The sequence below is a fragment of the Oryctolagus cuniculus genome, chromosome 17 (assembly GCF_051225735.1).
Source record: "Oryctolagus cuniculus isolate XC-2025 breed Fujian yellow rabbit chromosome 17, ASM5122573v1, whole genome shotgun sequence".
Taxonomy (NCBI): domain Eukaryota; kingdom Metazoa; phylum Chordata; class Mammalia; order Lagomorpha; family Leporidae; genus Oryctolagus; species Oryctolagus cuniculus.
In genome coordinates, this window is record NC_142883.1 from 44002150 (window position 1) to 44029306 (window position 27157).

The 27157-nt window shown below is 60.0% G+C and overlaps 1 protein-coding gene across 4 annotated transcripts; it reads left to right on the forward strand.

The window, feature by feature from the left end:
• FOXN1 (forkhead box N1) lies at positions 1 to 26135 on the forward strand. Of its 4 annotated transcripts, none has more exons than XM_008271035.5 (9): positions 1 to 235; positions 13332 to 13483; positions 13874 to 14338; positions 16195 to 16308; positions 18000 to 18130; positions 19226 to 19322; positions 22574 to 22781; positions 22935 to 23426; positions 24658 to 26135. In XM_008271035.5, exons 2-9 carry the CDS (start codon positions 13361 to 13363, stop codon positions 24975 to 24977), a joined length of 1950 nt encoding a protein of 649 aa, XP_008269257.3. In that variant the 5' UTR covers positions 1 to 235; positions 13332 to 13360; the 3' UTR covers positions 24978 to 26135. The 4 variants fall into 4 exon arrangements, with proteins under 4 accessions (XP_008269257.3, XP_051681390.3, XP_089173606.1 ...); XM_051825430.3 differs by having other exon boundaries at positions 13352 to 13483; XM_089317480.1 differs by lacking the exon at positions 1 to 235 and having other exon boundaries at positions 13171 to 13483.
• Positions 26136 to 27157: the final 1022 nt, after the last annotated feature.

A 27157-nucleotide genomic window follows, 5' to 3' on the forward strand; every position in this document is an offset into this window, starting at 1 on the left:
CAAGAGCCAGGGAGCAAACGAGCTTCTTAGTCACCTTTCTCTTCTCCCCGTTTTTGGCAGCAGCCCCTCAGGGCAAGGGGAAGCTGATATCATAATTATTGGCTCACCCAGCAGCTGCCTCCCCTCACCTGATGTCAGCACAGACCCAGGATAGCCGAGCTGACGGACTGACAGACGGACGGAGCTCCCGGCCCCCCAGACCCTGGCCCCCACGCCGACCTGCTTCACTGAGCAGGTAAGAAGAGACCTGGCCCAAGTCAGCCGTGGAAGCCAGCAGGGTTGGGCCAGGGCCTGGGGAGGGGGCTGTCCTTTTAACAGCCTCAGGGGTGACTGAGAGCACCTGGGTGCTCTTCGGCTTCTTCTGCAGTTCAAGGGTGACTCGGGATTGGGGTGAGTGCCTGGCGACCCATGGGGACATCTCCCGGCCCTCCCTCTTGCTCCTGTCCCAAGCTGTCCAACTTCCAGACCTCTTGCTGCAGCATGGGTCCTCTCTCCGGTTGTGCTGTTGGATTTGGGGTGTATATCTCTGTGTGGGGGAGGAGGGGATGTGCTTACCCATTCTGTGCCGGGAAAAAGAGAGGACTCAGAGGGCTAGAACGAGACAGCTAGAGTTGAAAGACGGGGAGGCACACGGCCAGCCTAGCTGTGGCTTTCCTCGAGGAGAGGGGTCAGCCCAGCTCGGGGGGCTGTGTGGTGCTGAAGGTGTGGATGCATCCAGGAATCCCCTGGGCCGGGGTCTAGATGCCTGGGCCAGCGGGGAGGCCAGGGTTGCAGAAAGGAGATGGTGCACCTGGCAGAGAAGCAGCAGGTGGCAAACAGGTGCTGCGGCCAGGGGCTGATGCTGAGCTGGAGGCAGCGTCTGCCCCAGGTTGAGGGACATTTCTCTCCCACGAGACCCCTAAGGCAAAGAGGACTGCTGGAGAGACCTAGGACAGGCAGGGGTCGGGACCCCTGAAGCCCAAGAATGAAGGCCCCCAGTCAGGGAAAGGACTCACGCGGCAGGAAGCCCCTCCTGCTCTCGGGGCTCGTCCCCACGCCCTGCCTGGTCAGATAAGCTTCTGGCATTCCCCACGGAGTCCCCCGGCCCTCCCCAAGTGTCCAGAGAAGCACATGGAATTAACAACAGACTCGAACAAGTGGGCGTGTTCGCCTGCTCCCTGCACCCGCAGGTGTGGGGACACAGGTCTGGATGTGGTGGTGGCAAGCCCAGCTGGTCAGTGGGACGGGACCTGGCGGAGCTCCTCGCTGGGAGAAGTCTCCTGGGCTCTCCACGCCCTGCTCAGCGCTGGTCAGCCAGGGCTGCTCCCTCCTTGTTTTCCTAATCCCTGAAAGAGGAAACTCGGTCGGCTCCCTCAGTCTTGAGTCCTTCCTGGAGTCTCTCTGAAGTCTCTACTGCTGCAGGGGGCAGCTCTACCTGTCCTCTAGCCTACTCTTCCTCCGCTGATGAGCCCTGGCTCATCTGGGCCGACCCAGGGGCAGGCTGGGGAGGGTAGCATGGCACTCCAGGCCCGTCCACTTAGGCCTGGTCCTGGTCACCATCTCGGTCACCTCCTGACACGTGGCTGCAGGCAGCAGAAGGGCAGTGGGAAGGCAGCACCTACTGTCCTGGCCCTTTTCCCGCGTGACTCTGTGAGGGGGCTCAGGTGGGCCAGCCTGGGCCCTGGGGAGGTGTCGGGGATGGGGGCTGCCCCAGGTTGGGAATCCTCAGGGACGAAGGTGCTGCGGGGAGAGGCACAAGTCCTCCCTGCTCCCCGCCCCGCCCCGCCCCGCCCATGCGGCTCAGCTCCCGGCTCCGAGGCCTGCCCAGGCATGCTGCCCCCCCAGGCCCGGCGCCTCGCTCACCTCCCAGAGCCAGGAACCTGTTCTCCCAGGAATGTCAGGGAGTTCTCAGGGGACTTTATTTCCCAGGGGCTCAGGGAACCTCAGAATCCTCTGGAAAGGCGGGTCTCAGCAAAGAGAGAGAAAGACTAGGGGTTTGGGGCGCCTCCCTGCTCCCCATCTTTGTCTCATCCACACACGAGCCCCACACTGCCTCCAACACAACGCCTTGGTCCAGAAGCCTGGGGAAGTTAGGCAAGGGGAAAAGTCCCCCACTGACACCTGCCTCTCGCCCTGTGCCACCCTTTGCCCCTGGGAGAGCTTTGCGCAGCCCCCACAGAGAGGCCCATCTGCCCCCTAAGAAAGCAATGGAGCCTCGCTTCCCCTGGGCGCTCCACCCTGCCCAGCCTGGAAGTCCTTCCTGCTGTGTAGCCTCCATCCTTCCAGCACTGTTTGGTCCTGGTCTGCATGGAGCAGCAGAACCGGGACTGCCAGGGACTATCCCTGAGTCACGCTGAAATGTCCTGGGAGCTTGTGAACAGCAAGGAGCGGAAGAGCCCACAGCTGGGGCGACAGGGGCACTTCATAGGCCAAGGCCGGCTTCCGCGGCGAGAGGGACGGAGAGACTTGCTGGCATTTGAAGCCAGCGTTGGACTGGGTGACCACAGTAGGTGGTTTCCTGAGTGGAGAGGTGACATTGATCTGGGCTGGGTGGGGTGGCTGGCGACATGCCCAGAGCAGGGGAAGCACAGGATGACCCTGGGGGACAGCATCCCAGAGGCATCCACCCCATGGCCCCTGAATAAGCTGTCTTCCCAGGCTCATCCTGCCCCATCCCCTGCCCCTTCCTCCAACCTGTGCCCATCTCCAACCTCACCCTTCTGCCCCATCTACGTCTCCTTCCCAGCCCAACCCTATCCCCACTCCCTTGGTCAATCCCAGCTCAGCCCTCTTCCTACGGCTCCTCATCCCAAGTCCCAGTTCTTTGCTCTCCACAAGCACATCCTCCTCGTGCCCCCCTCCGCAGCTCCTCCTTCTTCCCATCCCCATCCCACATCCCATACCATCCCCACCTGCCCAGCATGGAGCTCTCCCTAACCACACAGTCCAACACTTCCCCTCACCAGCGCCCCCACCAGGTCCTGGTAGGTCCTGCATATTTTTTGAGGGCTGAGGGAAAGCCCAGAGCTGAGCTCCTGGGGCCAAGAGATTGGATGGGGTCATCCCAGGAGAAGCCCTCCGTTCCCTCACCCCATCTGGGCCTCAGTGAAACAGTCCCAGCGCAACAAGACCGGCTGAGGTCTGGTGTTCAGACAGAACCTCCACATTGTGGGTGTAGGGGGTAGGGTGGACACACCTGCCCAGAGGGCCCCAAAGCCAGAGGGTAGGGGCAGGACTGATCTGCTTAGGCCAGGGCAAGGAGATGGACAGAGCCTAAAACAAAGAGAATGACTGCAGCTGGCCGTCATGGGCATCTGTGGGTCTCTACCCCGCCTGTGGTTCTTGCTTAGTCAGCTCAGATTAATGGGACCAGGACGAGAATTAGCTGAATCGTGATGTCTCAGGGAACTTGACTTGAGAGCCTGCTGTGAGTCACAGAGGAAAGGGAACCCATGCTCTCACAGCTACTCTGGAAGTTCTAGGGGGTGGACACTCCCAAGACCCCCCCCCCACCGGATGCCCCCAGAGGCTCTGACCCTAACCCTCCATCCCCCAGACTCATGGGAGGGTGCATGGGCAGGCAACTTCAGTCCCGTCCTCACACCTTTCGGGGGTCTTCAGGGCTCCCCCGGCCAGAAACTACTGCTTCTGGCAAACGACAGCCAGCCTGGGTGTGCACCCATGCTTGCCCGCACACACACATACACAGAGAGAGAGAGAGAGAGAGAATGGGGCGTGTCCCGGGAACCAGATTGCCTAGAGACAGTTGGAGATCCCACCTACACTTGTAAATTCCACAGCCATGTCCCAGACTGTACCATCCCGCTGGCGTTGGAAGGTATAGGATGCACACACACACACACACACACATCACTGTGATATGTGATCAGAAAACCCACTCATCAGACTCTGCACTAAGCACTCCCCACCCCCACCACCGACGGGGTCCGAGTGACTGCAGCAGTGTTCACCCCCCATGGTGGGCAGTGCTCTCCAGCTCCCCGGGGAGGGGTTCCTGGAGCCCACACTGGGCCCCACCAGGCTCTCGAGAGGTGACTACGCCTTTTGGGCCTTCCCCCAAGCATGTCCAATCTGCCAGAGGTGAGAAGGATTTGGGGAAGAAAGTTCTTTGAGCTAGCAATGCCAAGCCCAGAAGAATGTAGTGGCAAGGGAGAGAAAGAGGTGAGGGCAAGACCCAAGGAGCTGGATGGGCCCAGGGGAACACCCCCAGAGCCTGCACCCCTCCAAGGGCAGAGTCAGGGCCAGCATCACACAGCCCAGGCACCTGCATCCCAGGGAACAATCCCTTCCCCACCTGTCAAATGGAGAGAGGTCGCGGTGGGGGGGCCTCCAAGTGCACTTCTCCCTCCAAGGTTTAGGCAGTTCAGGCAGGTAAGCACCAGCCTGGCCTCTGTGTTGAATGGCGGGGAAGGGGAGGGGCACCGGCATGTTTTTGTCTTCTACCACCAGATCCGCGTTATTAGCAGTGCTGGCAGAAATAATACCCCTAATAATAGATTGGTAATAATGAGCAGTCCTGGTAATGACATACAGAAATGAGAAGCCCCGGCCCAAGGGATGGTGGGATCCAGGGCATCCCGTGCCCCTACTGAGGTGGGCAGGCCAAGAGGGCGTCCACCCACCCGCTGGGACGTGAGCCACTGGCGCGGGGAGCACCCCCGGGAAGGGGAGAAGCTCCCGCGCAGACCCCTTCCTCTCCTGAGCCCCACAGGCCCCGGGACCCGAGGGAGGAGGCAGGAGCACCAGCCCTGGAGGTACTGCGTTGCCTCACACCACCGGCTTCCACTCAGCTGGGGCGCACAGGGCAAGGAGAAGGCTCCCCTTCTGTGAAGACGAAAATGAGGTTCTTCCTGGGAGGAGCCCACACTGATGGCAGGGCTAGGAGAGGCCCCTCTGGGGTCCTCGGTCAGCCGGGCTCCGGGTAAAGAGGAGGAGAAATCTGGTACCTGAACAGTCTTCTTGGATAAGTCCAGGTGAGGAAGCCTCCCAGCTGGCTTCCTCACACAGCCTCAGCTGCCAATCACTGCCTACAGCCAATCACCTCCGCAGTCAGCTACCAGTGCAGCCCACAGGAGTGGGGGGCGGAGGCGGGACCACCAGACTCACCCGTGAGTGACTTCAGCGTGGGGGCGGGACTTCCGCGGAGACCCAGCCCTAAAGGGTGCTATTCCTTGCCCTGGTTCTTCATCAGCTTCAACCAGTGTGGCTGGCGGAAGCTTGTAGCAAGGATGTTTTTCGTAATCTATGAGAAAGTCTCCTGGTCCTGCAATCGTTCCTCATCCTGTCATCCATCCCTTCACTTCTTTCAAGCTAGTCAGATTGAGGATTTGAGGAAATCAGTGTCCACGACCTCGAACCACGGCTTCCTGCACACTGCTCCCCCACCCCCAGAATAAAGCAGGGATGAAGTACAGCGCTCCAGTCAGGTCCCTAATAGTTCCAGGTCACCCTGTGCACCTCGAATTTTGCCAGCAAGTTCTTACTACCAGATCCAGTCACGTCTTCGAAATCCATGGGAGAGGTCTCCCCAGGCTGCCCATCTAAGCGTTTCATGTACTTAGATTTGCAAGTGCCTCCTCCCTGCCCCCGCCCCACCTCACGCACACGGAACACGCTAACCCTGGGGAGCAAGCTGGCCTTGCTTCTGGGAGCAGGATCTGAGGGCAGGTTCACAGCCCCAGAGCGCGGACTCCAGAGTGGGCAGCTGGGCAGAGGAAGGAAAGGATGACCCCCGAGACTAAAGGCAGAAGATCCCCGGGGGCCTGGAGGGTTTGGGTGGGAGGTTTCTGGAAAGGAAACCTAAGGAGCACGAGAACCCGGCAGAGAAGAGAAGGGGCTGTAGTGGGTTTATCTCCGAAAGGGGGAATGGGAGCTTTGAGGGGTAGCATTTCTTGATTCTTTGAAACCAAACATCCTTTTATTCCATCTACAAAACAGGCCTCCACGGGTAGGTCTAGGACATCCATCCATTCCCCTGAACATTCGTCTTCCATCCATTGATGTCTCCATTCATCCGCCTGTTCATCTGTGTGTTCACCATTCCATCTATACTTCTATCCACCCACCCACCCACCCATCCACCCATCCGTCCATCAGTCCATCCACTCATCCGCCTAGAGAGATCAGGGCTGCTGGGAAGAGCCTGTGGTCCTGTGGCATTTATGGGCACGTGACCTGCCTGCCTGGCCTGGGGAAGCAGCCCCGCCCCAGCCCTGGGGCAAGGGGCCGGTCCAGATGTGTGGGAGTATTTATACCTCGATGGAGGCTATTGGGGAGCTGCTGGCTGAATGACTCCCAGGAGCTGTGATGGTGGCCATGGCCCAGAACCCACTGTGAGTGCTTAGTTTCTGTTCCTTTTGGGCCAGGGCTGAGTGGCAGGGAGTGGACAGGGGGTGGAGAGATGGGAAGATGCGCAGAGATGCTTGGGGCTGGAGGAAAGGATGGAGTGCTGGGCAAAGGGGAGTCAGAGAACAGGAAGCGGATGGAGTCGGGTGCAGCAGAGCTGGGACCTTCCCTGGAGGAGGGACGAGTCTCTGGCCCAGAAATAGCCTCTGGAGGGTGCCCTGGTGAATGTTGGGGAGGACAGGGCCAGAGGATTGGGATTATAAGAATTAAAGATAGCTACCGGAAGGAACTTCCAGGCCAGCCCAGAAAGGATGGCACCAGGGCTTGCCGAGGATGGGCCCTCTGTGATGTTCTAGGCCCAGGTTTCCAGCGGCAGGGAAGGCCGGGGTGGCTTCAGCAGAGACGGGTGTGAGGGCCAGGAATGAGTCAGCCGCAGGTGTCAGTGGCGCACATTTGAGGAGAGCATCCCGCGGGGCTGTGGCTGCTTCTGGTCCTTTGTTCTCCCCACTCTGTCCCCCGCCCATTCTGTCCCCACCTGCTTCTCAAAGCACTGTGGTCAGTTCTCCAGGCAGGGGCTGCTGACCCATTTCCTGAAGCCCAGGCCGAGGCAAGAGCCTGAGGCGCCAGGTTGTTGCCCTCCAAACCCCTGGCCCTGATGGGAGGAGGGGAGTTGGGGTCTGAGTTGCCAAAGAGGGGATCCTGAATATCGTGGGGTGCCCAAACCTTGGGCTCAGCCCCACGCCCTTCCTGGCCACCCCTCGAGCTGTTCCAGGGGACCCCTCCTGGCAGTCCAGCCGGCCAGGCGGAGCCCGGGGTGGGGCTGCAGGCGAGCACTGGGCACAGCCCCACCCCTCGTAAAACAAGCTGCCGCAGCCGGCAACAGAAACCATTAAGGCGGAACTGAGCCGGCTCCACCTGGCTCATAAAGGGGCAGGAGGCAGGGGGTGGGAGGGGCACGCGGGGCATGGAGGGAGCCCTGCAGGAGCCCTCCGTGCCCCAGGCCTGCCTTCACTCTGTGATTCAGCTGCCTGCAGGAGACACAGGGACAGACCCTCCCAAGGAAACCTTCAACTTTGCCCCCCACCCACCTTCCAGGCGTGAGCAAAGCAGCTGAGGTGTGCCCAAGGTGGGGCTATTTGGTGTAGTGGTTAAGTATTCTGGCTTTGAAGCTTGGATCTGAATCCTGGGGAGCACAATTTACTAGCTGAGTGAACGTGGGCAGTCTGAGCCTCAGTTTTCCTGATCTGTAAAATGGGAGTCAACACACAGCACCTTCCTCCTGGGGTATAATTTACCCAGCTGTTCCTGGTCCCCTTGAGGATTTCCTCAAGGAAGCCTTTCCTGGAGGTAGAGCAGGGATGAGGGCCCAGCTGGCAAGCTCCATGCACCGTCTACACCGCCACAGGGACAGCGTCAGCACACGAAGATGCAAATGGTCCCAGTCCCTCATAGCAAAACTGAAGTCCAGAAAGGAGGAGCGCCTTGTCCAAGGTCACACATACAGCAAATAGGATGTTCCCTGGCCCTGCCCGACTTCTGACCCCTTCGGCAGGAATCCTGAGGATCCAGGGAGAGGGTCTCAGAGAGATGGGGGGAGGGGTCGAAGGGCAGAGGGACTCAGGCCTGGCTCTGCAAAGGGCAGGGGGTGGGCAGTGCTGCCCTGTTGGGCATTGCAGGCAGCTTTGTTCCAGGCCTCTCTGCTCCCCAGGCCAGGGGGTCATTACTTTGTGGTCTGCTTTTTCCAACCCCTGTCCGACAGCCCCATTGCGTGTGGATTGCGGGAAAAGGGGAGAGAATGCAGACGCAGGCGTGGGCGCTCTGCCGGGGCAGCCCCTGCAGTGTGGTGGAGTCGCCGGTCTGCAGCTGTGTGGCTCTGGGGTGACGTTTCCTCCTTCAGGGGCCTCGATTTTCTCCCCTGGAAAATGGGGTCAATAGCCTTGCCCCCTGCCAGTGCTGTGCTGGTGAATGTTTACCAATCCTTTTTTTTCTGTTTTTAAGATTTATTTTACTTATTTGAGAGGCAGAGTGACAGAGACAGAGTGGGAGAGACAGAGAGATGGAGACCTTCCATCTTCCAAATGGCTGCAACAGCCAGAGCTGGGCCAGGCTGAAGCCAGGAGCCAGGAACTCCATTCGGGTCTCCCACATGGGTGCAGGGGTCAAAGCACTCGGGCCACCTTGCACTGCTTTCCCAGGCGCATTAGCAGGGAGCTGGATCAGAAGTGGAGCAGCCAGAACTCCAACAAGCGTTCGTATGGGATTCAGGCATTGCAGGTAGCAGCTTAACCTGCTGGGCCACACACTGGCCCACTTGTGCAGTTCTTAAGACTCTGGTTTGCAGTTATTCACTAAGCTCCGTGAGCAAACACTGTCATCATGGCTGATGCGGACTGACTGCAGCAGACGTGGAACTGAGAGGAGAGCAGCCCCCACTGGCTCCCTCGCCCCACGGGGTGAGATGGCAGACATCGAAGTGCAGAGTAGACTGTGGAATGTTCTGTAGACGACAGCCGAGGACCTCAGGGCACAGTCCAGCAGGGAGAGCCCTGGCTGTGGCCCAGGAGAGGGCCTGTTTGGGCTGGGGGAGCCCCCGGGAAGTGATGGGTCATCAAAGTGATCTGGGGATGGACGAGGGCTGACTGGACCTCTGACCTTGGACCACAGCTGGCCCACACCCCCTCATGCTCCCTGAACCTGAACTAGATAGGCTAAAGGTTAGGCTTCGGTGAAGGATTCCTGCTGAATGCAGATGCCAGCTCCAGGACACTGGGGGCATCAGAAGGCCTCCCGACAGACCCGCGACAACAGCATCCCCACTCCCCTTCCACTCCAGTCCCTGGGGAGAGGCTGGAGTGACCGCTGAGGCCAGCACCTAGAGAAAAGCAGCCTAGCCTCGGCAGCGAGGGAGGGTCACGGCAAGGAGACGGCGCGACGGAGGCAGGAAAGGGGAGTTCCCTCTGCTCCCCCTCCCTCTCCCCCAGAGAGCTCATGCCTGATATTAACTCGGCCCCACTGCTAATTATTAATAATAGCTATCATTTATTAAGCACGAACTATGTGTTCAGCTATTTACAAGCAATCGTTCATCTAATTCTCCAGAGGGGCATGTATTATTAGTCCCAGTTTACAGACGAGGAAAACGAGGCCCAGGGAAGGAAGTGGAGTACCTTGTCCAACCAAATTCCCACAGTTGTGGGGATGCAAACCCAGTCCTGACTCGAGACCATTCAGCCTCAGCAGCTGGGCTGGCCAGCTCAGAGGAGTTCTGGGCAGAACCACCCAGAACCACCTGGCGCCGCCCCGACAGTGAGCCCTTCCCTGTGCACTGGACTGGAGCCCCTCGGCCCAGCCCCACTGCCCTGAGGCGGGAGGACCCTTTTGAGTGTGGCTGGCTGAGGGTTGCCTGTGGCCCCCCGTGGTCTCTTCGCCTCTGTTCTGGGCCTCATTGGTGGAACTCAAGCTGAGGGACCCCCGGGGGTGCTGTGGCCACTGCCTCAGGGGCCATCACTGAGACAGTCCTGTTTCCTCAGTGCAAAGGAAGGGGTAGGTCTCTGAACTCCAAGGAGAGTTCTGGTTCTAATCCTGTCCCCGGGGCCTTGGAGGAGGTAAGGTGATGGTTTGGCAAACATCAGGGTATGACAGTCATGGCTGTGAAATAAGGCTTCAGTTAATGACATGCAAAGACCCAGCCAGGCCACAGATAATGGCCTGGGGAGTAGGGGCTGGGACGAGGCTGGAGGGAGGAGGTCCTCCGGCTGAAGCCCTCAGGAGAGGATGCAGGCCGGCGCTAGGGCTGGGGGCGCCTCTTCAGGTTCTGTCTCTGAAGGAGCAGGGCTGCATCTGGGCCCCCTGCGGCTAGGCTGAGCGAGGGCCCAAGGCCGGGCAGGCAGGAAGGGCCACGAGGCTGTGGGTCATCAGTCAACCTTCCCAGGCCCGCAGCCTGGAGAAGCGAGAGCTTTAGGGAAACTGTTGAGCCTGGAGCCAGAGGCTGCTTGGCCCAGCCACACCTGGGTAATGGAGGGCAGGTGTATATACGGCGATGTGGGGTTTTGTGCCTTTGTGGTTTTTGTTTGTTTTTTTTTTTAAGGACTGATTGATTAATTTGAAAAGTAGAGTTGGGGCTGGCACTGTGGCATAGTGGATAAAGCCTCTGCCTGTAGTGCCAGTATCCATATGGACGCTGGTTCGTGTCCTGGCTGCTCTACCTCCGATCCAGCTCTCTGCTGTGGCCTGGGAAAGCAGTGGAAGATGGCCCAAGTCCTTGGACCCCTGCACCTGCATGGGAGACCCAGAAGAAGCTCCTGGCTCTGGATCAGCTTAGCTCTGGTTATGTGGCCACCTGGGGCGTGAACCAGCATATGGAAGACCTCTCTCTCTGCCTCTCGATAGCTCTGCCTTTCAAATAAATAAATAAATCTTAAGAAAGAAAGAAAGAAAGAAAGAAAGAAAGAAAGAAAGAAAGAAAGAAAGAAAGAAAGAAAGAAGGGAGGGAGGGAGGGAGGGAGGGAGGGAGGGAAGGAAGGTAGAGTGGCAGAGAGAAAGGGAAAAACTCAGAGGGAACTTCCATCTGCTGGTTCACTCCCCAGATGGCTGCAACAACCCAGGTTTAGGCCAGGGGCTCCATCCTGGTCTCTGACATCGGTGGCAAAGGCACAAGCTCTTGGGCCATCTTCCACAGCCTTTCTGGGTACAATAGCAGGGAGCTGGATCAGAAGCTGAGCAGCAGGGACTCAAACCAGCCCTCCAACATGAGATACTGGCAGCACAAGCAGCGGTTTAAGCGGCGGTACCACAACACCAGCCCCTGTTTGAACATTTTCTGTGCCCCCACAGACTTCATCTTCACGGTGGTCTGGGAGGTGGGTCCACGTGTGCCCCATTTCTCAGGTGAGGAAAGTGGGATTCAGAGAGTTTGTCCAAAGTCGCAGCCAGAAAGTGGCAAAACTGCAACTTAAAACTCAGGTGGGTCCCAGTGCAAACCCTGACTCTTCGCCACTGTGCTACCTTGAGAGGGGGTGACCAGCCCTCTCCGGGTTCCAGTGAGCGAGTTCCTGGGGAGGGGGAAGAGCCCTGGCCTTACATCTGGAGGATCAGGGGACGCCTTGGGAAGACGCCAAGCCAACGACACCCCCTCCCGGGAAGGCAGCGCTGGGCTGGGGCGAGGCGTGGCAGGCAGGCCCAAGCAGTCCAGGAGGAGCTGTCCAGGGAGCAAGGGCCAGACCCAGGCAGTCATGCGGAGCCAGAGATGGGCTACCCCACACCTCGGGCCCCATGCCTGCTCCCTTGCCGTATCCTGTTACGGCCAGCTCGGCGCTTCCCAGTCACGCCACATTTAGCATTGCCGAGTGTGCAGGCACCGGGACTTGAGATGGGGCTGTAGGGACTCTTAAAGGGGCGGGAGAGCCTCCCTCCAGGCCCCCCATCTGGACCCCACCCAGCAGCCTTCTCTGCCACCGAGCCCCTGTGGGACTTTGGGCCCCCACTACCTCCTCTGTCAAAGGAAGGCGATGACTTACCAAGCAAAGATGTGCCGTGTTCTGGATGGGCACTGTGGGTCTAAGGGCCAACTCTCCCTCCCGGGGCTCCCTGAACGGCATGATTGGGAGCGGCAGGGCACCTGCTCTGGCTCAAGAGGGTGCAGGAGGCATAACCATAAGTCTCAGGCTTTTCTTGCTGCCTGGCCCCCAACCTATCCCACCCTGACCCTGACCCTGAGGAAACCACGAGGGTATGCGGACCCAGATCTGAGTTAGAACCCCGAGCCTGTCGAGCATTGGTGTGACTTGGGCAAGTCCCATAAGGCCTCTGCGCCTCAATTGCCGTCTTTGGACAGTGGGGTTCATAGCGTGCCTTCCTCGGGGGTTTGTTCTGATGAACCAGTGAGAAAAAAAGCACCCGAGCCATTTGCCCAGGGGCCAGCTTGGAGCAAGCCCTCAGCAAATGGTCACTTATCAGAGACCACTGCGGGGGCAGGGGGAGGAATGGATTCAAGAGCAGCTGGCAAAAAAAAGGGGCTGAGGCTCGTCCTGCTAAGAGCCACATCACACCGTTCTGAGCACCGATGTGTGCCCCGCAGAGTGTGCTCGCTACTCCAGACATGCTTTCCTTGAACACGCACAGCGTCCCTACGAGGGAGGTCCCACCACTCCCCCTGCTGTGCAGACCGCGCTGTGGAAGTGCAGAGAGCGTTGCTGACACAGCTCGTGTGGAGGGCCGGGCCTGGCTTTGTGCCCCGAGTCCTCTTAGCCACTCCACGGTGCTGAGGACAGGGTCCTCCTTCATCCTGGAAGGTCTGAGCAGAAAAAGCTCACGGGCATCAATCATCTGGTCCAAGCCCTTGGTTTCTCATGGGGGAGTCTGAAAGCTCAGAAAGGGGCTGGGACCTGTGCAGTTTCAGGTCACAGAGCTTGGAGGATGTGAGTGAAAACAGAAAGGGGGGCCTGGGAGCACCTCCACTGTCTGCCAGGCTCACAGGGCCACCAGGACCTAGGACCCCTTTGAGTCCTCAGTCCCCACTGTGATCATGCCAGCCAGGCTAAGGAACTAGGAGTCACAACATAGTCCCAGCCTCTGCAGGGGGCTGTGTCACCAGCTTTGTGGGGATTGCCCCCAGCCCAGGCCTGATGCAGCTACAGTTCCCCCAGCTCCCCAGGTCTTCTCGGGACCTGCCCAACCACCAATCAGAGTCACCCAGTCCTATCCTTTGTTGTAGACACAGGGGATCTAGCAGAAGGAGCCAGAGGCAGAGTCTGGCTGGGAACGTGGGGACACTGGTTCAGAACTCTGCAGGGGCAAATCTCAGGGACCGCCAAGCCCCTCATCCAAAGGCGCCCCTTGATTCCCTTCCCCTCTGTCTCTACCTGTGTCTTCATCTCTCTTTCTCTGTCGGCTGGAGCAGGGTCCCAGGCCGGGAGTGGGGGTGAGTGGGCGGAGGTGGTGGCTTGGAATTGGTCACTCCTGGATGTCGGTCCTCACTCTCATCACAGCCGGCTTTCTTCGAGGCCAGGACTGGGTGATGGTGTCGCTCCTCCCGCCACAGTCTGACGTCTCACTGCCGGGCTCCGCCAGGCTGGAGGGCGAGCCCCGAGGGGACGTCATGCAGGCGCCGGGCCTCCCGGGCTCCCCTGCCCCGCAGAGTGTAAGTACCCAGCACCGAGGTCTGGGCTTCGGCCAAGGCCTGAGGGCTGTGCAGGGAACAGGAGGACCAGTCCCCACCCCATACAGGGACTTCCCAGAGTCTGCCTGTCCCTTCCACCAGCAAACAAGTCCTCGCCGACCCCAGGCCCCAGAAGTGTCCAGACACAGGCCTCTGCTCATCCCTTCAGTGGGGGAGGGGCTTCCCCAGAACAGGGGTGCAGTCTCAGTAGACTTGGGGCATCACAGGGTCACAGCAGTGTCCCCCCCCCAAAAGGCAGGGGCACCCAGAGCTCAGCCTCAGACCCTTACCCCAGCACAGAGCAGCATCTCGGCAGAGTCCGGGGCCTGCTCCCTCGGCCCCTCACAGGCTGTCTCCCCTCTGTCCACCCAGAAGCACACCGGCTTCAGCTGCTCCTCATTCATGCCCGACGGCCCTCCAGAAGAGGCACCCTCCCTGCCCCCGCACAGCCCCAGCATTGCGTCACCGGGCCCCGAGCAAGTCCAGGGCCACTGCCCCCCCGGGCCCGGCCCGGGCCCCTTCCGGCTCTCACCATCGGACAAGTACCCCAGCTTCGGCTTTGAGGAGGGCCCAGCAAGCAGCCCCGGGCGCTTCCTCAAGGGCAGCCACGTGCCTTTCCACCCGTACAAGCGGCATGTCCACGAGGACGTCTTCCCCGAGGCGCAGGCGGCACTGGCCCTCCAAGGACACTCCTTTAAGACCCCGGGGCCGCTGGAGGCCTTCGAGGAGATCCCGGTGGATGTGGGGGAGCCCGAGGCCTTCCTGCCTGGCTTCCCTGCAGAGGCCTGGTGCAATGGGCTCCCCTACCCAAGCCAGGAGCACAGCCCCCAAGTCCTGGTGAGTACCAGCGGCCGGCGGGCATCCCTCTCCCAGCTGTCTTGGGTCCTCTGAGCTCAAACTCCCCACTTGCTCCTTCCAGACCTTTCCTGCTCAAGATGAGCATGCACAAGGAAGCCACAGGCTCAGAGAGTTGGGGCCTCTCAACCTTGTACTGGGCCCTCCAGCTGATGGAGAGGCGATACTGGTTTGGCCCATGCATGAGGGAGCGAGGTGGAGGAGTCGGGTCAGGCTAAGGATGCTGGCAACCTCCAGAAGTTCCTGAGTCAGGATTCCAGTGCACGACTTCTCTGCTTAAGTGCGAGGACGCCCAGGCAGCCCTAACCGCCATATGCAAGCATCAGACGCAGCAACATCCCAGGGGCTGAGAGGAAGGGTTTAGGAGGAGCCAGAGAGGCCCAGTCACCCGCTCCGGCATCAGGGTTCAGAGCTGCAGTGAGAGCGGACTGAAGAGGCCCTTCCTGGCCCCACGCTTTGCACAGAACAAGGCCTGCGTGCTCCCCTGGAAAGACCTTGAAAGTACCAGGAAGGCCCACGTGTCCTTCCAAAGCCATGCCCCCGCCGTGTGATCTCTGACACATCACTGGACCCCTCTGAGCCCCTGGAAGATTCAGGTTAACAGGACCCGCCTATTGCTTTGGGAAGAGGAAGGTTAAGGAGAGCTTGACTCCCCCCACTTCTCAGCCCTGGTCTGGAGGTCCCTGAGGCAGTGATGGAGTGGGTTTGGCCCAGGCTGATGCCCACCTGCCCTCCTCACCTCTTGCTTTCAAACAGGTGCACATTCCAGACCCAAGCTCCCCCTGCCTCCCCAGTCCCCACAAAAGTCCCTGGTGGCCATGCATCAGGTGCAGCCAGGACAGGACCTGACTCTGTTCTGGAGCCCTTTGCCAGCTCCTCTTCAGGTTCCTGGAACAGGACAGCAGCACAGCGAGGGCCCCATCGGATCAGCTGCTGCCCCCAGTGCCCACTCAGCACCAGCGCCTGGTCATTCCTCCAGCTGCTTTTCTTAAAGTGCCCCTATTTAATCTCCACAACAACCCTCCAGGGAGTTCCCACCAGCCCCATTTTTCAGATGAGGAAACTGAGGCTGGTAGACGTCAAGTGACTTACCCCAGGTGTCCCCCCGGCCTGTGAAGGATGAGGCTGGGCTCTGAATCCACACATTTACCCCTGCACAGCGGAGAGGAGCCTGGGGCTGGGGACCCACAGCTCACGGAGCCTCTTGTTGGGTTACCTTGCGCACATCGCTTCCCCTCCTTGGGCTCAGCCCCATCATCTGTCAGATGAAGGGGTTGGACACAGGCGCTCTCAGCCCTTCCAGGCCCGAGATTCTATGATTGTGGCAATCTCGGCATCAGCAACCCCAGGGCACACCCAGAGAGAGGTCACAGCTGATTGGCCCCTCGGGGCCCAGATGCTGGCTTCCCAAGGCCCCTAGGAAGCCCTGGAAGCGCAGCCCACCCCTCTCTCAGCCGGTCTGCCTTCCAGGACCTAGCTGCACACCCTCCTGTTCCTATCCAGAGTAGAGCTCCATGTGTGGGCCTCACAGAGATCTCGGGCCCTACCCCAGCCTCCGCATGCCTATTGCCAAGCTTCTCCCACTCCTCTGGACAGCTCAGCCTCAGCTGCGCACCTGCAGTGGGGCGGGAGGCTGGGAGCACTTTGAGTTCCAGCCTCAGCTCCGCTGCTGACTGGCTCAGCTCCTCTGCGAAAATCCTCGCCCTCCTCTGTCTTCTGTTCCTTCTCTAGGGATAAGCTTTGGGGGAGGTGGAGTAGTTTTTGCGTAAGGTTCAGAACACAGGAAAGAGGAAGGGAGAAAAATAAGACTCAACCTGCTCATCTGCTTTCTCTTCCAGCAGGGTTCAGAGGTCAAGCTCAAGCCCCCGGCCCTGGAGAATGGCCCTGGGATGTACTGCTACCAGCCCCCGCTGCAGCACGTGTACTGCCCCTCCCAGCCCCCATTCCACCAGGTGGGTCTGGGGGAAGTGGGAGGCTTCCCTGGGGGTTCAGAGTGCTGTGTGTGTGCGCACACATGCACACGTCTGGATGCGCAGGTGAAGGTAGCAAGGCCACCCAGGGCAGGGGGCAGGCAAGGCTTGTCTGAGCTCCTGGTAGGACCCGAGAGGTCTCAAATAAGAGAGAAAGTGGGGCTGAGACCGGGGCAGGCCCATAATGTGAACCCAGAAGGGAGGAAGGAGGGGAGCCATCCTGGACGGAGTCAGGGCAGAGAGAACAGAAATGGCTGTGTGGTGTACGGCACACAAGGCAAGCAAGGCGGGAGTGGTGGGCTCCTGCCTGGGTCAGCCCCACTCTTGAGATGTGACCTTGGCCTCAAACTTCCCTTCAGCCTAAAGAGGGTGCACACCAGGTGGGGGATTAGCGAGCTCCATCATTTTTGGCCTTCCCCCCTTCCCCACCCGACTGCCCAGCTTCAGCTCCTCCCAAGTGCACAGGATGCCAAGTAATTGCCCCACACTGGCATGCGCTGGAGCTTTTTAAAAAAGAGAAAGAAGAGAGCCCCAGAGCAGCCCGGCAGCTCCCAGAGTCACCGGGCAAGACAGAGCAAGTGACTGCCCAGTGCACGGCTCCATCCACCTGCAGCCTGGCACCGAGACAGGCCCTGCCTGTGGAGCAGGTTCTACTCCCAGCTCTGTGGCATTGGCCCTGATCTTGGCCAAGTCAGGGAGGCAGGCAGAAGGTGGGGTAGGGGTGGGGGGGTCGAGCTGCCCTGCTTTGTGAGTGAAAGAAAGATTTGGAGGGAAGCACAGGGGACGCAGGAAGGGGACGTCCTCCTGGCCCCGAGGTGGCCTGGCTGGACTGGCTGAAGCTGTCCTGAGGCTCACTGTCTGACCCAGGGTAGGAGGTGTCCCTGGGGCAGCCTGCCCCATCCAGCTCTGAGCTACAGCAGGGCTGAGGGGCCACCAGTCCTCAAATGGCCTCACCATGCCCAGCCCTGCTTTGATGCCCTCTGTAGTCTGTACCCCCTCCCCTAACAAGATGGCCGCACCCAGGGCTTTATGGAGCCTGGAGAGAGGGTGACTCAGGCACTAAGTGTCTCTGGTGACCTGGAAAGAGTACTGCAGCCTGGAGCAGCTGGGGGAGTGAGAGTCTCCTGCCCCCTGCCTCCATAAAACCCCGTCCCTGGCACCGCGGCCACGCCTTCACCGTAAAACCACCTCCCACCTCCACCTGCCCACCACCATGACCGGCTCTTTCAAAGAGCCACTGAAACTCGTAAAAGGTGGCAGTGCCCAGCAAACGCCTAGGCTGGACATCCCACTTCCGGCCTGGCTCTGCCAGGAGATGTAAGGGAGCCTTGGACCAGCCCAGGTGCCAGGGGCCAGGCCCTCCTCCCATCACCATGGCAACAGGGCACCGCAAGCGCCAAGAGGAGAAAGCAGGAGGGAGGCAGCTCTGAGGTCTCTGCAATTCTGAACAGCTTGGGCCGGATCTCCCCCAGCCCCTCGGATGCTCTGCCGTGGGCTGGGAGAATCCGGATGTGGAGGGGCTTCAGACAGTCTGTGGACAACATGCGTCACCGCTCAACTGCGCCTTCTGTGAACGTTTTCAAGTCCCCTCCTATGTGAAGGAGGGGAGGGGCGCCCGGTCCTCGGGAAGGCTGGGGACCATGGTGATCACTCTGCCCCTTTGACCTCTGCAGTACTCGCCAGGTGGCGGCAGCTACCCGGTGCCCTACCTGGGCTCGTCACACTATCCCTACCAGCGGATCGCACCCCAGGCTGGCACTGATGGGCACCAGCCGCTCTTCCCCAAACCCATCTACTCCTACAGGTACCTTCCCAGCATCCCTGGGGCGGAAGGAGGGAGGGCCCCTAGGGAAACCGAGGCATGGAGTCCTGGGGTGCCAGGGTAATGGCAGGAAGTAGAAGTGGGTTCTGGAGAGAGGATTCCTGCAAGGAGCAGGTGAACAGACTGGATCAAGTCTGAGCTTTCATCCAACCCCAGGGCGTCCCGTCTGGCTCAGCTGGGCAGATGCTGGTGGCCTGGGGACGAGCCTGCTGAGGTCTAAGCTCCTGGGCCCTGCGGCTGAGAGCTCAGGGCGGATGCTGGCTGCCTTCCCCTTCTCTCTCTGGATGCAGAGAGAAGCCCCACTCCAAGCTCTCCATCAAGCCAGTGAGGGATGGGGGCGGCAGATGGGTCTCCACTGGCCACCATTTGTGGGATCTGGAGGCACATCTCTGCGCAGGATTTTAAGTGCTGGCAACACCCGGACTGTTTGGGAGACCCTCCCATTTGGCCTTCCGTTCATCCAGCCAGTGGTGACCCTTGACCTAATGTGTGCCAGGACCCAGGTGGAGGTCAAGTTTGCAGCCAATGTGAGCTCAGTGGGAGGAAGAGGCACTTAAACATCGGTCAGGAGCACCGAGACGGGGTTTGTGGGAGGGAAGATGGTGTGCAGAAGGGAGCACAGGTGGGCCTTGCAGTCCAGGAGAACTGGGTTCAAGGCCAGGCTCTGGAATTTACTGGCTGTGAAACCTCAGGCGAGTTACTTAATCTCTCTGAGCCTCTGATTATTCATCATTAAAAAAAAGGAAAAGGTCAGGAGGACAGCAATCCGGACTGTTGGGAGGATTCAGTAAGAGCGCGTAGATGCACGCCAGGCACATCACAGGGGCTCACAGACCACTCAAAGCCCAGGAAACTGCAGCTCAGAGAGGTTCAGACACTCACCCAAGGTCACACAGCCACCGAGCAACTAAGCCAGGAGGGCATCCCGGGCTTCTCACAGCCCACAAGACTCTTGCATAGCTGTGATGCCTGATGCCAGGCTCCACTCCCATGCCCTCTCCTTCCAACCTCAACCCCGGGCGGGCGCAGGATCTGGGCAGAGGTCCGGGCTCTCAGGGGCTCTCTGTCTCTCTTCAGCATCCTCATCTTCATGGCCCTGAAGAACAGTAAAACTGGAAGTCTTCCCGTCAGTGAGATCTACAACTTCATGACGGAGCACTTTCCTTACTTCAAGGTGAGTGCGAGCTCCATCTGCACCCCACTGCCCCCACGTCCTGGACAAGCTGGGCCGGGAAAGGCTTTGCCCCACCCCTACCCGAGTACAGGGACAGACGTCCCAAAGCAGGCGCTCTTTGTGGGGAACAGAGAGTGCAAGCGGCTGCCCCAAGGTTGCAGAGCAGCCTGGAGGGAGACCTTATGCTGGGAGAAGGTGGACAAGTCAGCCCTGATAGGCTTCGGGGAATGGCCACCCAAGCCAAATGGGGAGAGGAAGCTGGAAATGGCAGGAGACTCTGTCCCCATCCCTACCCCCAGAATGCTGTGGGGCTGCAGACTTGGGGCCGGAGCTGGTCAGTCCAGGTGACACAGGTGCCTTCCAGGGTGAGATTAGGATCTGCCTCTGTGGGCAGCAGGCTGAGCTGCAGTTCTGCCAGAGACCAGGGTGTGGGCTTCCCAGTCTCCGAGTGTCCCAGGGAACTGGCTGGCTCACCTCCCTCTCCCTCGACCACTGCACAGGACCAATTCCAGTCATCCACAAAAAGGGCTTCAGGGACCTCGATCCAACTCCTCCCCCTCCAACCCTAGAGGCAGGACAGGTGCCCTCTTTCCTAGATGGACAAACCCATCAGACACGGTGATCCATCTGCCCCAGGTCACACAGCAAGCGGGTCAAGCTGTTTAGCTTCACAGACCATCCACTGCCCCTCACTGCCGGACACGGAGGGGCGGCTGTAGAACAGACGAGCTGAGCTTGTGCGTGCCTTTTAGCACCTGCACTCTGATGGCTACAGTCTCATCTGCTGGTCAGGCAGAGCGCAGGAGCTGCACATAACCCAGCTCCACCTGCCAGCCGGAGCCTCCTACCACCAGCCTCCCCCTGCCACCACCTCCATCCCCATCTCCCGGGTTGTCCCAAACAGGGGTAATTGGCAGCCAGCCAGTGTGTGCTCCTGAGGAGTAGGCAAAATTGTGGAGTGGTCTGGCCAGGAATGCTGGTTGCCTGAGGTTCTGGAAGGGAGAAGAGAAGGGGGAAAACCTGTATCCAGACAGCCCCCAGCCCCCAGCGTGTCAGGGGGCCAAACTCTTCCTGACCCCTCCAGCTCTGGGGGCTTCCTCTAGGGCTTCAAGGAGCCAGGCCCCAGAAAGAGGATGGAGGGCTCCGCCCACTGCTCTCAGCACTCCCTCCCAGACAACTCCCAGCCTGGCCCCCAAGCCCCTCCCTGCAGCTCATCTTCCTGGCTTAATTATTTTTCCTGGGAGCCGTGTAATCCCTGTTTTATGGGCCTGAAGAGTGAAGAGGTCTAACAGCTTTTTTCTCTTGTGGTTCTCGTTGTTGTTCTTAGCCAGTTGCCTCACCCCCGAGTTTACGTTGGACTTCAGAGGGGAAGCATTCGTGTGGATGGGACAGGCCCCAGCTGGAGAGGCCAGCCCGATGGGCCGACCCTGCCAGGACCCTTGTCCACCTTGGTTAGGGGACAGTGTTGGAGTCTGGGATCTGGCACTGCCTCCTGTATGACTTAGGGCTAGGCGATTTCTTCCATGGGTCTCAGTTTCCCAATCTACAAAATGGTCAGGTTGGACCCCTTGTCACATAGATCCTTCCGTTCCGACAGTTCCCCTCCAACCCACCTAAGGAATGAGTTCAAAAGTCCCCTGCGCCCTCGGTCTCTCTTCCCATTTGCAGGTTGTTTTTTTCCGGGCAGAGTGGACCTGGGGTGGACAGCAGTCACGCCCAAGGTAGTTGATGTGGGCGTCCCAGAGCCGCATGAGTCAGGGACGTGGGGCGAGGGAAGTGTCCGGCCACTGGACATAATTGTTAGTGCTGACCATCCCTCTTCCAAACAGGAAGTGGCTGGGGTGGGGGCTGCCCTGGCATCCCAAAGTCACGGATTTATGGGGCCATAAAAGCCCCAGTGCCCATTAACTCTGCCCATGGGGCGACAGAGCTTTGGCTGCCTGTGGAGGCTGCCTGGCACCTGAAGGTGGGTCCCCAGCTTTCTGCTCCGGTGGCTCCAGAAGCCCTCCCGGTGACCCTGGGAACCACGGGGGTCGTCACCACCAGTCCCCTCCCCGCCAGCTGCCCCCAAGATAGGCTCTGGCAGCTCCTGCCAACGGCTTGCAGTGACGCTGGCATCGGGGCCCGGTTCTGCAGGGCGTGATTCAGCTCGGCTTCTCCCCGGGGCAAGTGAGCTGGGGACGAGGGAGTGGCCGCCCCTCCTTAAGCAGAGACTTGGGGCTGAAAGGAAGGGCCACGGGCTGAGGGGGAAGGAGCCCCCCACCCCGGCCAGAGCAGGTGCTCTGCCCTCAGTCAGCCCCTCTGGGCTCAAGGCTGACACAGAGCGCGGAACAGAGCTGGGGGCGGGGGGAGGCAGGGGCCCACCACTGGCACCCCCACCACCGCCTCTCACCCGACTGAGTCAGCCTAATGGTTTTTACAACCCTCCCTGGGCACAATTACTGCACTGGTGGCATGACCAGGCCTCCTAATGGGTGTTTATTCTGTTGGCACGAGCACCTCCTGCCTGAGGGCCGGCCTCCCCACCAGGGCACACCCCCTGGGCACACTCACACGAACACACACGCCTACACGCTCATACAATCATGGGTACTCACACACATACCCCGAGAGACTTTCTCACACAGAGCCATGCACGTTCACAGGAGACACCGCTGGCACAGGGGAGAGGCACTTAGGGCGGACGTGGGCACGTGCTCACAACACACACCCCACATACACCCACCCAGTGGACCACGGACATTCATGCCACATGCACACACCCAGACACCCTCCAACCTGGCCTGTCCTCTACCAATCAGGCCCAGAGGGGCCACAGGAGGCCCAGGGGAGGGGTGCCTCTCATGGAGCCTCCTGCTAAGCCCCTTTCTGCAGCTGGCACAGGAGACCTCTGAGCAGCCAATTGCCTGTTCCCAGAGGGGTCCAGCATGGGCCTGACCACCCAGCTGAGAGTGGCCCAACTTCAGATGGCACATGGAGCAGGGGCTGTGGTATGGATCACCCTACACCCCCCAGGGAAGCGGGTAGGATTAAAGGCAGATTTTAGGGAGAGTTTGGGGTCCAGGTTCCTGCTCACCCCATTCCCCCCACTGAGGGTACCAAGTACATTCTGGGTGCCAAAGAGGGCAACAGGCCCAGAGTGGGCGCCAGCTCTGTGCCCGAAGGGGGCCAAGCAATGTTCTAGAGCCCAGACCTGAGCCAGCTCTGGCTCTTGCTGCAGCCTGAATTCTTGCTTTGCTCTGCTCTGGCAGACGGCACCTGATGGCTGGAAGAATTCTGTCCGTCACAACCTTTCCCTCAACAAGTGCTTCGAGAAGGTGGAGAACAAATCGGGCAGTTCCTCTCGCAAGGGCTGCCTATGGGCCCTCAATCCGGCCAAGATCGACAAGATGCAGGAGGAGCTACAGAAGTGGAAGCGGAAAGACCCCATTGCTGTGCGCAAAAGCATGGCCAAGCCAGGTGAGGCTGCTGGGCCATGCCAGGAGGGACCCAGGCACTCGTGAGCCAAAAAGAGAGAATTCCTGGGGAGGAAATGGCCTGAGGGTCCCAAGGCTGTGGAGGGTTGGGGGGAGGGAGGTCTCACTGTGTTCCTCCTCTCTTGGGCCTTTACAGAAGAGCTGGACAGCCTCATTGGAGACAAGAGGGAGAAGCTGGGCTCCCCGCTACTGGGCTGTCCTCCCCCTGGGCTGGCAGGCTCCAGCTCCATCCGGCCACTGGTACCCACCGCTGGGCTCCCTCCGCCGCTGCACTCACTCCACCCAGCTCCGGGCCCCATTCCTGGCAAGAATCCCCTGCAAGACCTACTGGGGGGACACGTGCCCTCCTGCTATGGGCCGACATACCCGCACCTCTCACCAGGCCTGGCCCCTCCTGGACCCCCACAGCCATTGTTCCCACAGCCAGACGGGCACCTTGAGCTGCGGGCCCAGCCAGGCACCCCCCAGGACTCACCCCTACCTGCCCACACCCCACCCAGCCACGGCACCAAGCTTCTGGCTGAGCCTTCCCCAGCCAGGACGGTGCATGACACCCTCCTGCCAGACGGAGACCTCGGGACTGACCTGGATGCCATCAACCCCTCTCTCACCGACTTCGACTTCCAGGGTGAGCAGGGGGTGGGAAGTGGGGGGGTTGGGACAGGTCGGCCGGTGTGGCCCAGCCCCTCCAAGTCTCCAGGCTGCAGCCTGCCAGCTGCTGGCTTATGGTCGGCCAAAGCAGAGGGCTGGGAGTGGCCAAGAGGAACGCTCTTGCCCCTGCAGCCCTCCTCCTGGCACCCCTGGACATGTTCCAGCTGACCGCATCTTCAAGCCACTCTCAGCTCTGGCTCGGCTGGAAAGGGCTCTGTGTTCTATTCCATTCTCGACTGGGACTGACTGAACATTCCCAGAAGCGCTTGCGTCTATCAGAGTTCATCTTCTAATGAAGGGCAGGAAGGCGAGACCCCAGAGTGGGACGGTCCTGGAGCACTTGGGGTCAGGGTACAGGGGCAGGGTCTCATTCCACGCCATCTTGTCTGCCTTTCTCAGCTTGCAGCCAAGCCCTCAATCCCTAATAAACTCTGGTGAACCCCAGGCCCCAGTGTTGGCCACAGCAGGTTTCAGAGGTGTTCCTGATCCAGGCCTCAGACTCTCTGTGTGCCCTGGGCAGGGGAACTCCTGCTAGATGGGGAGAACAGACTCAACGTCCCTCAGCCAGAAAGAGAGTTAGGAATGGAGTCCGGGCAGCTGAAGCAATCCTCCTGATCCTGTGGCCCCATACCCAGGGCAGGAGCCCCAGGCCCCAGCCTGATGTTATGCAGGTCGCATGACACAGAGAGGGATCAGGTGCAGAACTGTTTTCTCCCCAGAGTCAGGTGTGCTTCCTGGCTGTGCTCCATGGAGGATGCCCAAGGAAATATGTCCATCCCCTTCATCAAGTCCAGCAGTACATGGTGGGAAAATCCTTGGCCTGGGCTGGAGATCCACTTCCTTGGGAGTCTAGGCAGGAACTAGCATGAGGAGTTCCTGGGGGTTCCCTCAGGCTAATCCTGGGTAGAATAGCATTTGCATCAACCCTTCCGGTGGGCATTTCTCTAATCACAGACCCCCTCCAATGCCCTCACCACTGAGGTCATCAGGATCTATGGCTTTCAGACTATGCCACATGGGAGGAGGAATCTGAGGGCCAGAGAGATTCAGCATCTGCCTGGGGTCACACAGCTGCTGGCAGGGTCAGTTTCCAGTCCTTGCCACCCCCAGCCTGCTCTCTGCCACCCGTGAGGAGCTGGGGTTGGGAGGGGTGGCCGTCAGGGCTTCTCCGGTACCTTCCGGTGACACCTGTTCTCTCCCCCAACCAGGAAACTTGTGGGAACAGCTGAAGGACGACAGCTTGGCCCTTGACCCCCTGGTACTGGTGACCTCATCCCTGACATCATCTTCGATGCCGCAGCCGCCACCACCACCCCACGGCTTCCCTCCAGGGCCCTGTTTAGCAGAGACAGGCAATGGGGCAGGCGACTTGGCACCACCAGGCAGCGGGGGCTCCGGGGCCCTGGGAGACCTGCAACTCACCACCCTCTACTCAGCCTTCATGGAGCTGGAGCCCACACCCCCCACGGCCCCCGCTGGCCCTTCCATGTACCTCAGCCCCAGCTCCAAGCCCTTGGCTCTGGCGTGAGCTCCACCCGACATCAGCTCTAGCCTCTGCCTGGCCTGGACGTCCCGGCTGGTCGCCCACATCGGGCTTACCTTAAAGGTCAAGGAAGGAACACACCCCGGCCCCTATGCCACTCAGTTTGTTAGCTGGTGGCTGGGGCCGTGGAGGACAACACCTAGGACGCTGCCCCTCACTCATTTCTGCTGCAGGGGGGCGGAGTCCAGTGCCTCACTCAGGGCCCCCTGAAGAGCCATTGTCTAGGCAAGAAGAAAAAGCAGCCCCCCAGCTCACACTGACCCACCTTCAGCCCTTGGGCACAGCCCAGGGTCATTGAGATCCACACCGCTCACACACCTACCCCCAGACTTGACACCCCGGCCCAGAGAGCCCTGGCACAGCTGCGCATGGGGCCCTCAAGCTGTGGTCAGGGCAATCACTGGAACCCCACGCCCACATCCATGTGCTTGGCAGGCCTGGCCCCGCCCCCAGTCATGGTCTTCCCCAAAGCCCCTGTATTTATTCTCCCATCTTCCTCCCAAGAGCCCAGCAAGGAGGAGGAGACAGAGACTCCTCTCCAGGGTGTCTGTGGTCACCCCTGCCCCCACCAGGAGGCTCTGCCAGGCTCTGCCGTCCTCAGCATCCACTCTGTCCAGCTGTGCCCAGGTTACACCCAGGTAGAGGGGCAGCTTCCACCCTGGGACCTGACTGAGCCCAATTCCGACCCAGAGTGTTGGGAAAAGCCCTTGCCCTTGGAGACGGGAGCGAGTCCTCCCAGTCCTGGTGCAGGGAGCACCCCTCCAGGTCACCAGGCCCACCCCTCCTCTGCAAAGAGGTCCTTTTAGTTTAGGTCCCAGCTTACTAGTGACTTCCAGCTGTCTCAGGCAGCCTGGACGTTCAGGGAGGGGACGCCTGCCTGGGCTGGCGGGGAGTTCCCACGACCCCCTCTCTCTGCTTGGCAGACCCGGGAAATGCAAAGGATGCCCCTGGAGCCTGGGGGTGTGGCCCAGGTGCTAGCCATGCCCTACTCAAGAGCCCAGCCCCCACCGAAAGCCTCAACCTATGGGGGGGACCTGTGGGTGACACGAACCTCCTGAGGTTGGTTCATATGAGGCACAAGCAGACCCCTCGGTGGCCTGCCATTGTCCCCTGTCCCGGAACAATAAAGCAAGTGCCTTGTGGTCCCGCCTACGCAGCCTTACTTTTGGGCCCTTCTCCCCACCTCCTGGCCCAGGCTGGAAAGGCCCGGCCACCTGACAATATTAGCCCTGGGCTGTGACGTCATTCCCACCCTAGCCATAACTGTGAAATTTCCAAATCCAAAGAGTTTCTGACCAGGCTGGGGGGTGGGGGTGGGGGGCGTGGGGCTGAGGGAGTAGATGGGAGGAGGACTTCCAAAGAGATGCGAGGAGCAGACCACCCTGCCCCCACCTTCCCACTGAGATCTACCCCACAGTCTCCTCACCACCCACCCAGGCTGTCCCTTCCTGAGCCCCCTCTGTCCTCTCCTGGAAGAGATGCCAAGTCTGTCCGGGGCTGTGGGTTCCACAGGGGGCGAGACTGGAGCATGACCTAGTGCTGTGTCTACTGCTGGCTCCAGACGGGGGTCTCTGGACAGTCAGGGGCTCACTCAGTCCCACTGCAGACCCACCTCCCCCCAAGTGCCCGTGCCCGCCTCTGCCTCAAGGAGCCCACAGCTGGTGTGTCCAAAGCACACTGATGAAGCTCAGGTCTCAGAGCATCCCCAGGCAGGGCCTCTGTTTAGAACGTCCTTCTTGGGGGGCCAGCACTGTGGCGTAGTAGGCTAAGCTTCCACCTGCAGCACTGGCACCCCATGTGGGTGCCAGTTCAAGACTCAGCTGCTCCACTTCCAATCCAGCTCCCTGCTAATGTGCCTGGGAAAGCAGCAGAGGATGGCCCAAGTGTTTGGGCCCCTGCACCTATGTGAGAGACCCGGAAGAAGTTCCTGGCTTCAGATCAGCCCAACTCTGGCCATTTCAGCCATTTGAGAAGTGAGTCAGCGGATGGAAGACCTCTCTGTCTCTCCGTCTCTGTAACTCTGCCTCCCAAATAAGTTTTTTTTTTTTTTTTTGACAGGCAGAGTGGACAGTGAGAGAGAGAGACAGAGAGAAAGGTCTTCCTTTTGCCGTTGGTTCACCCTCCAATGGCCGCCGCGGCCGGCGCACCATGCTGATCTGAAGGCA

Coding starts and splice junctions, on each gene's coding strand:
- FOXN1 (XM_089317480.1), top strand. CDS start 13,307: ATGTCGGTCCTCACTCTCATCACAGCCGGCTTTCTTCGAGGCCAGGAC. Junction 16,309..17,999: donor CCCAGCCCCCATTCCACCAG/GTGGGTCTGGGG, acceptor TGACCTCTGCAG/TACTCGCCAGGTGGCGGCAG. Junction 19,323..22,573: donor AGCACTTTCCTTACTTCAAG/GTGAGTGCGAGC, acceptor CTGCTCTGGCAG/ACGGCACCTGATGGCTGGAA.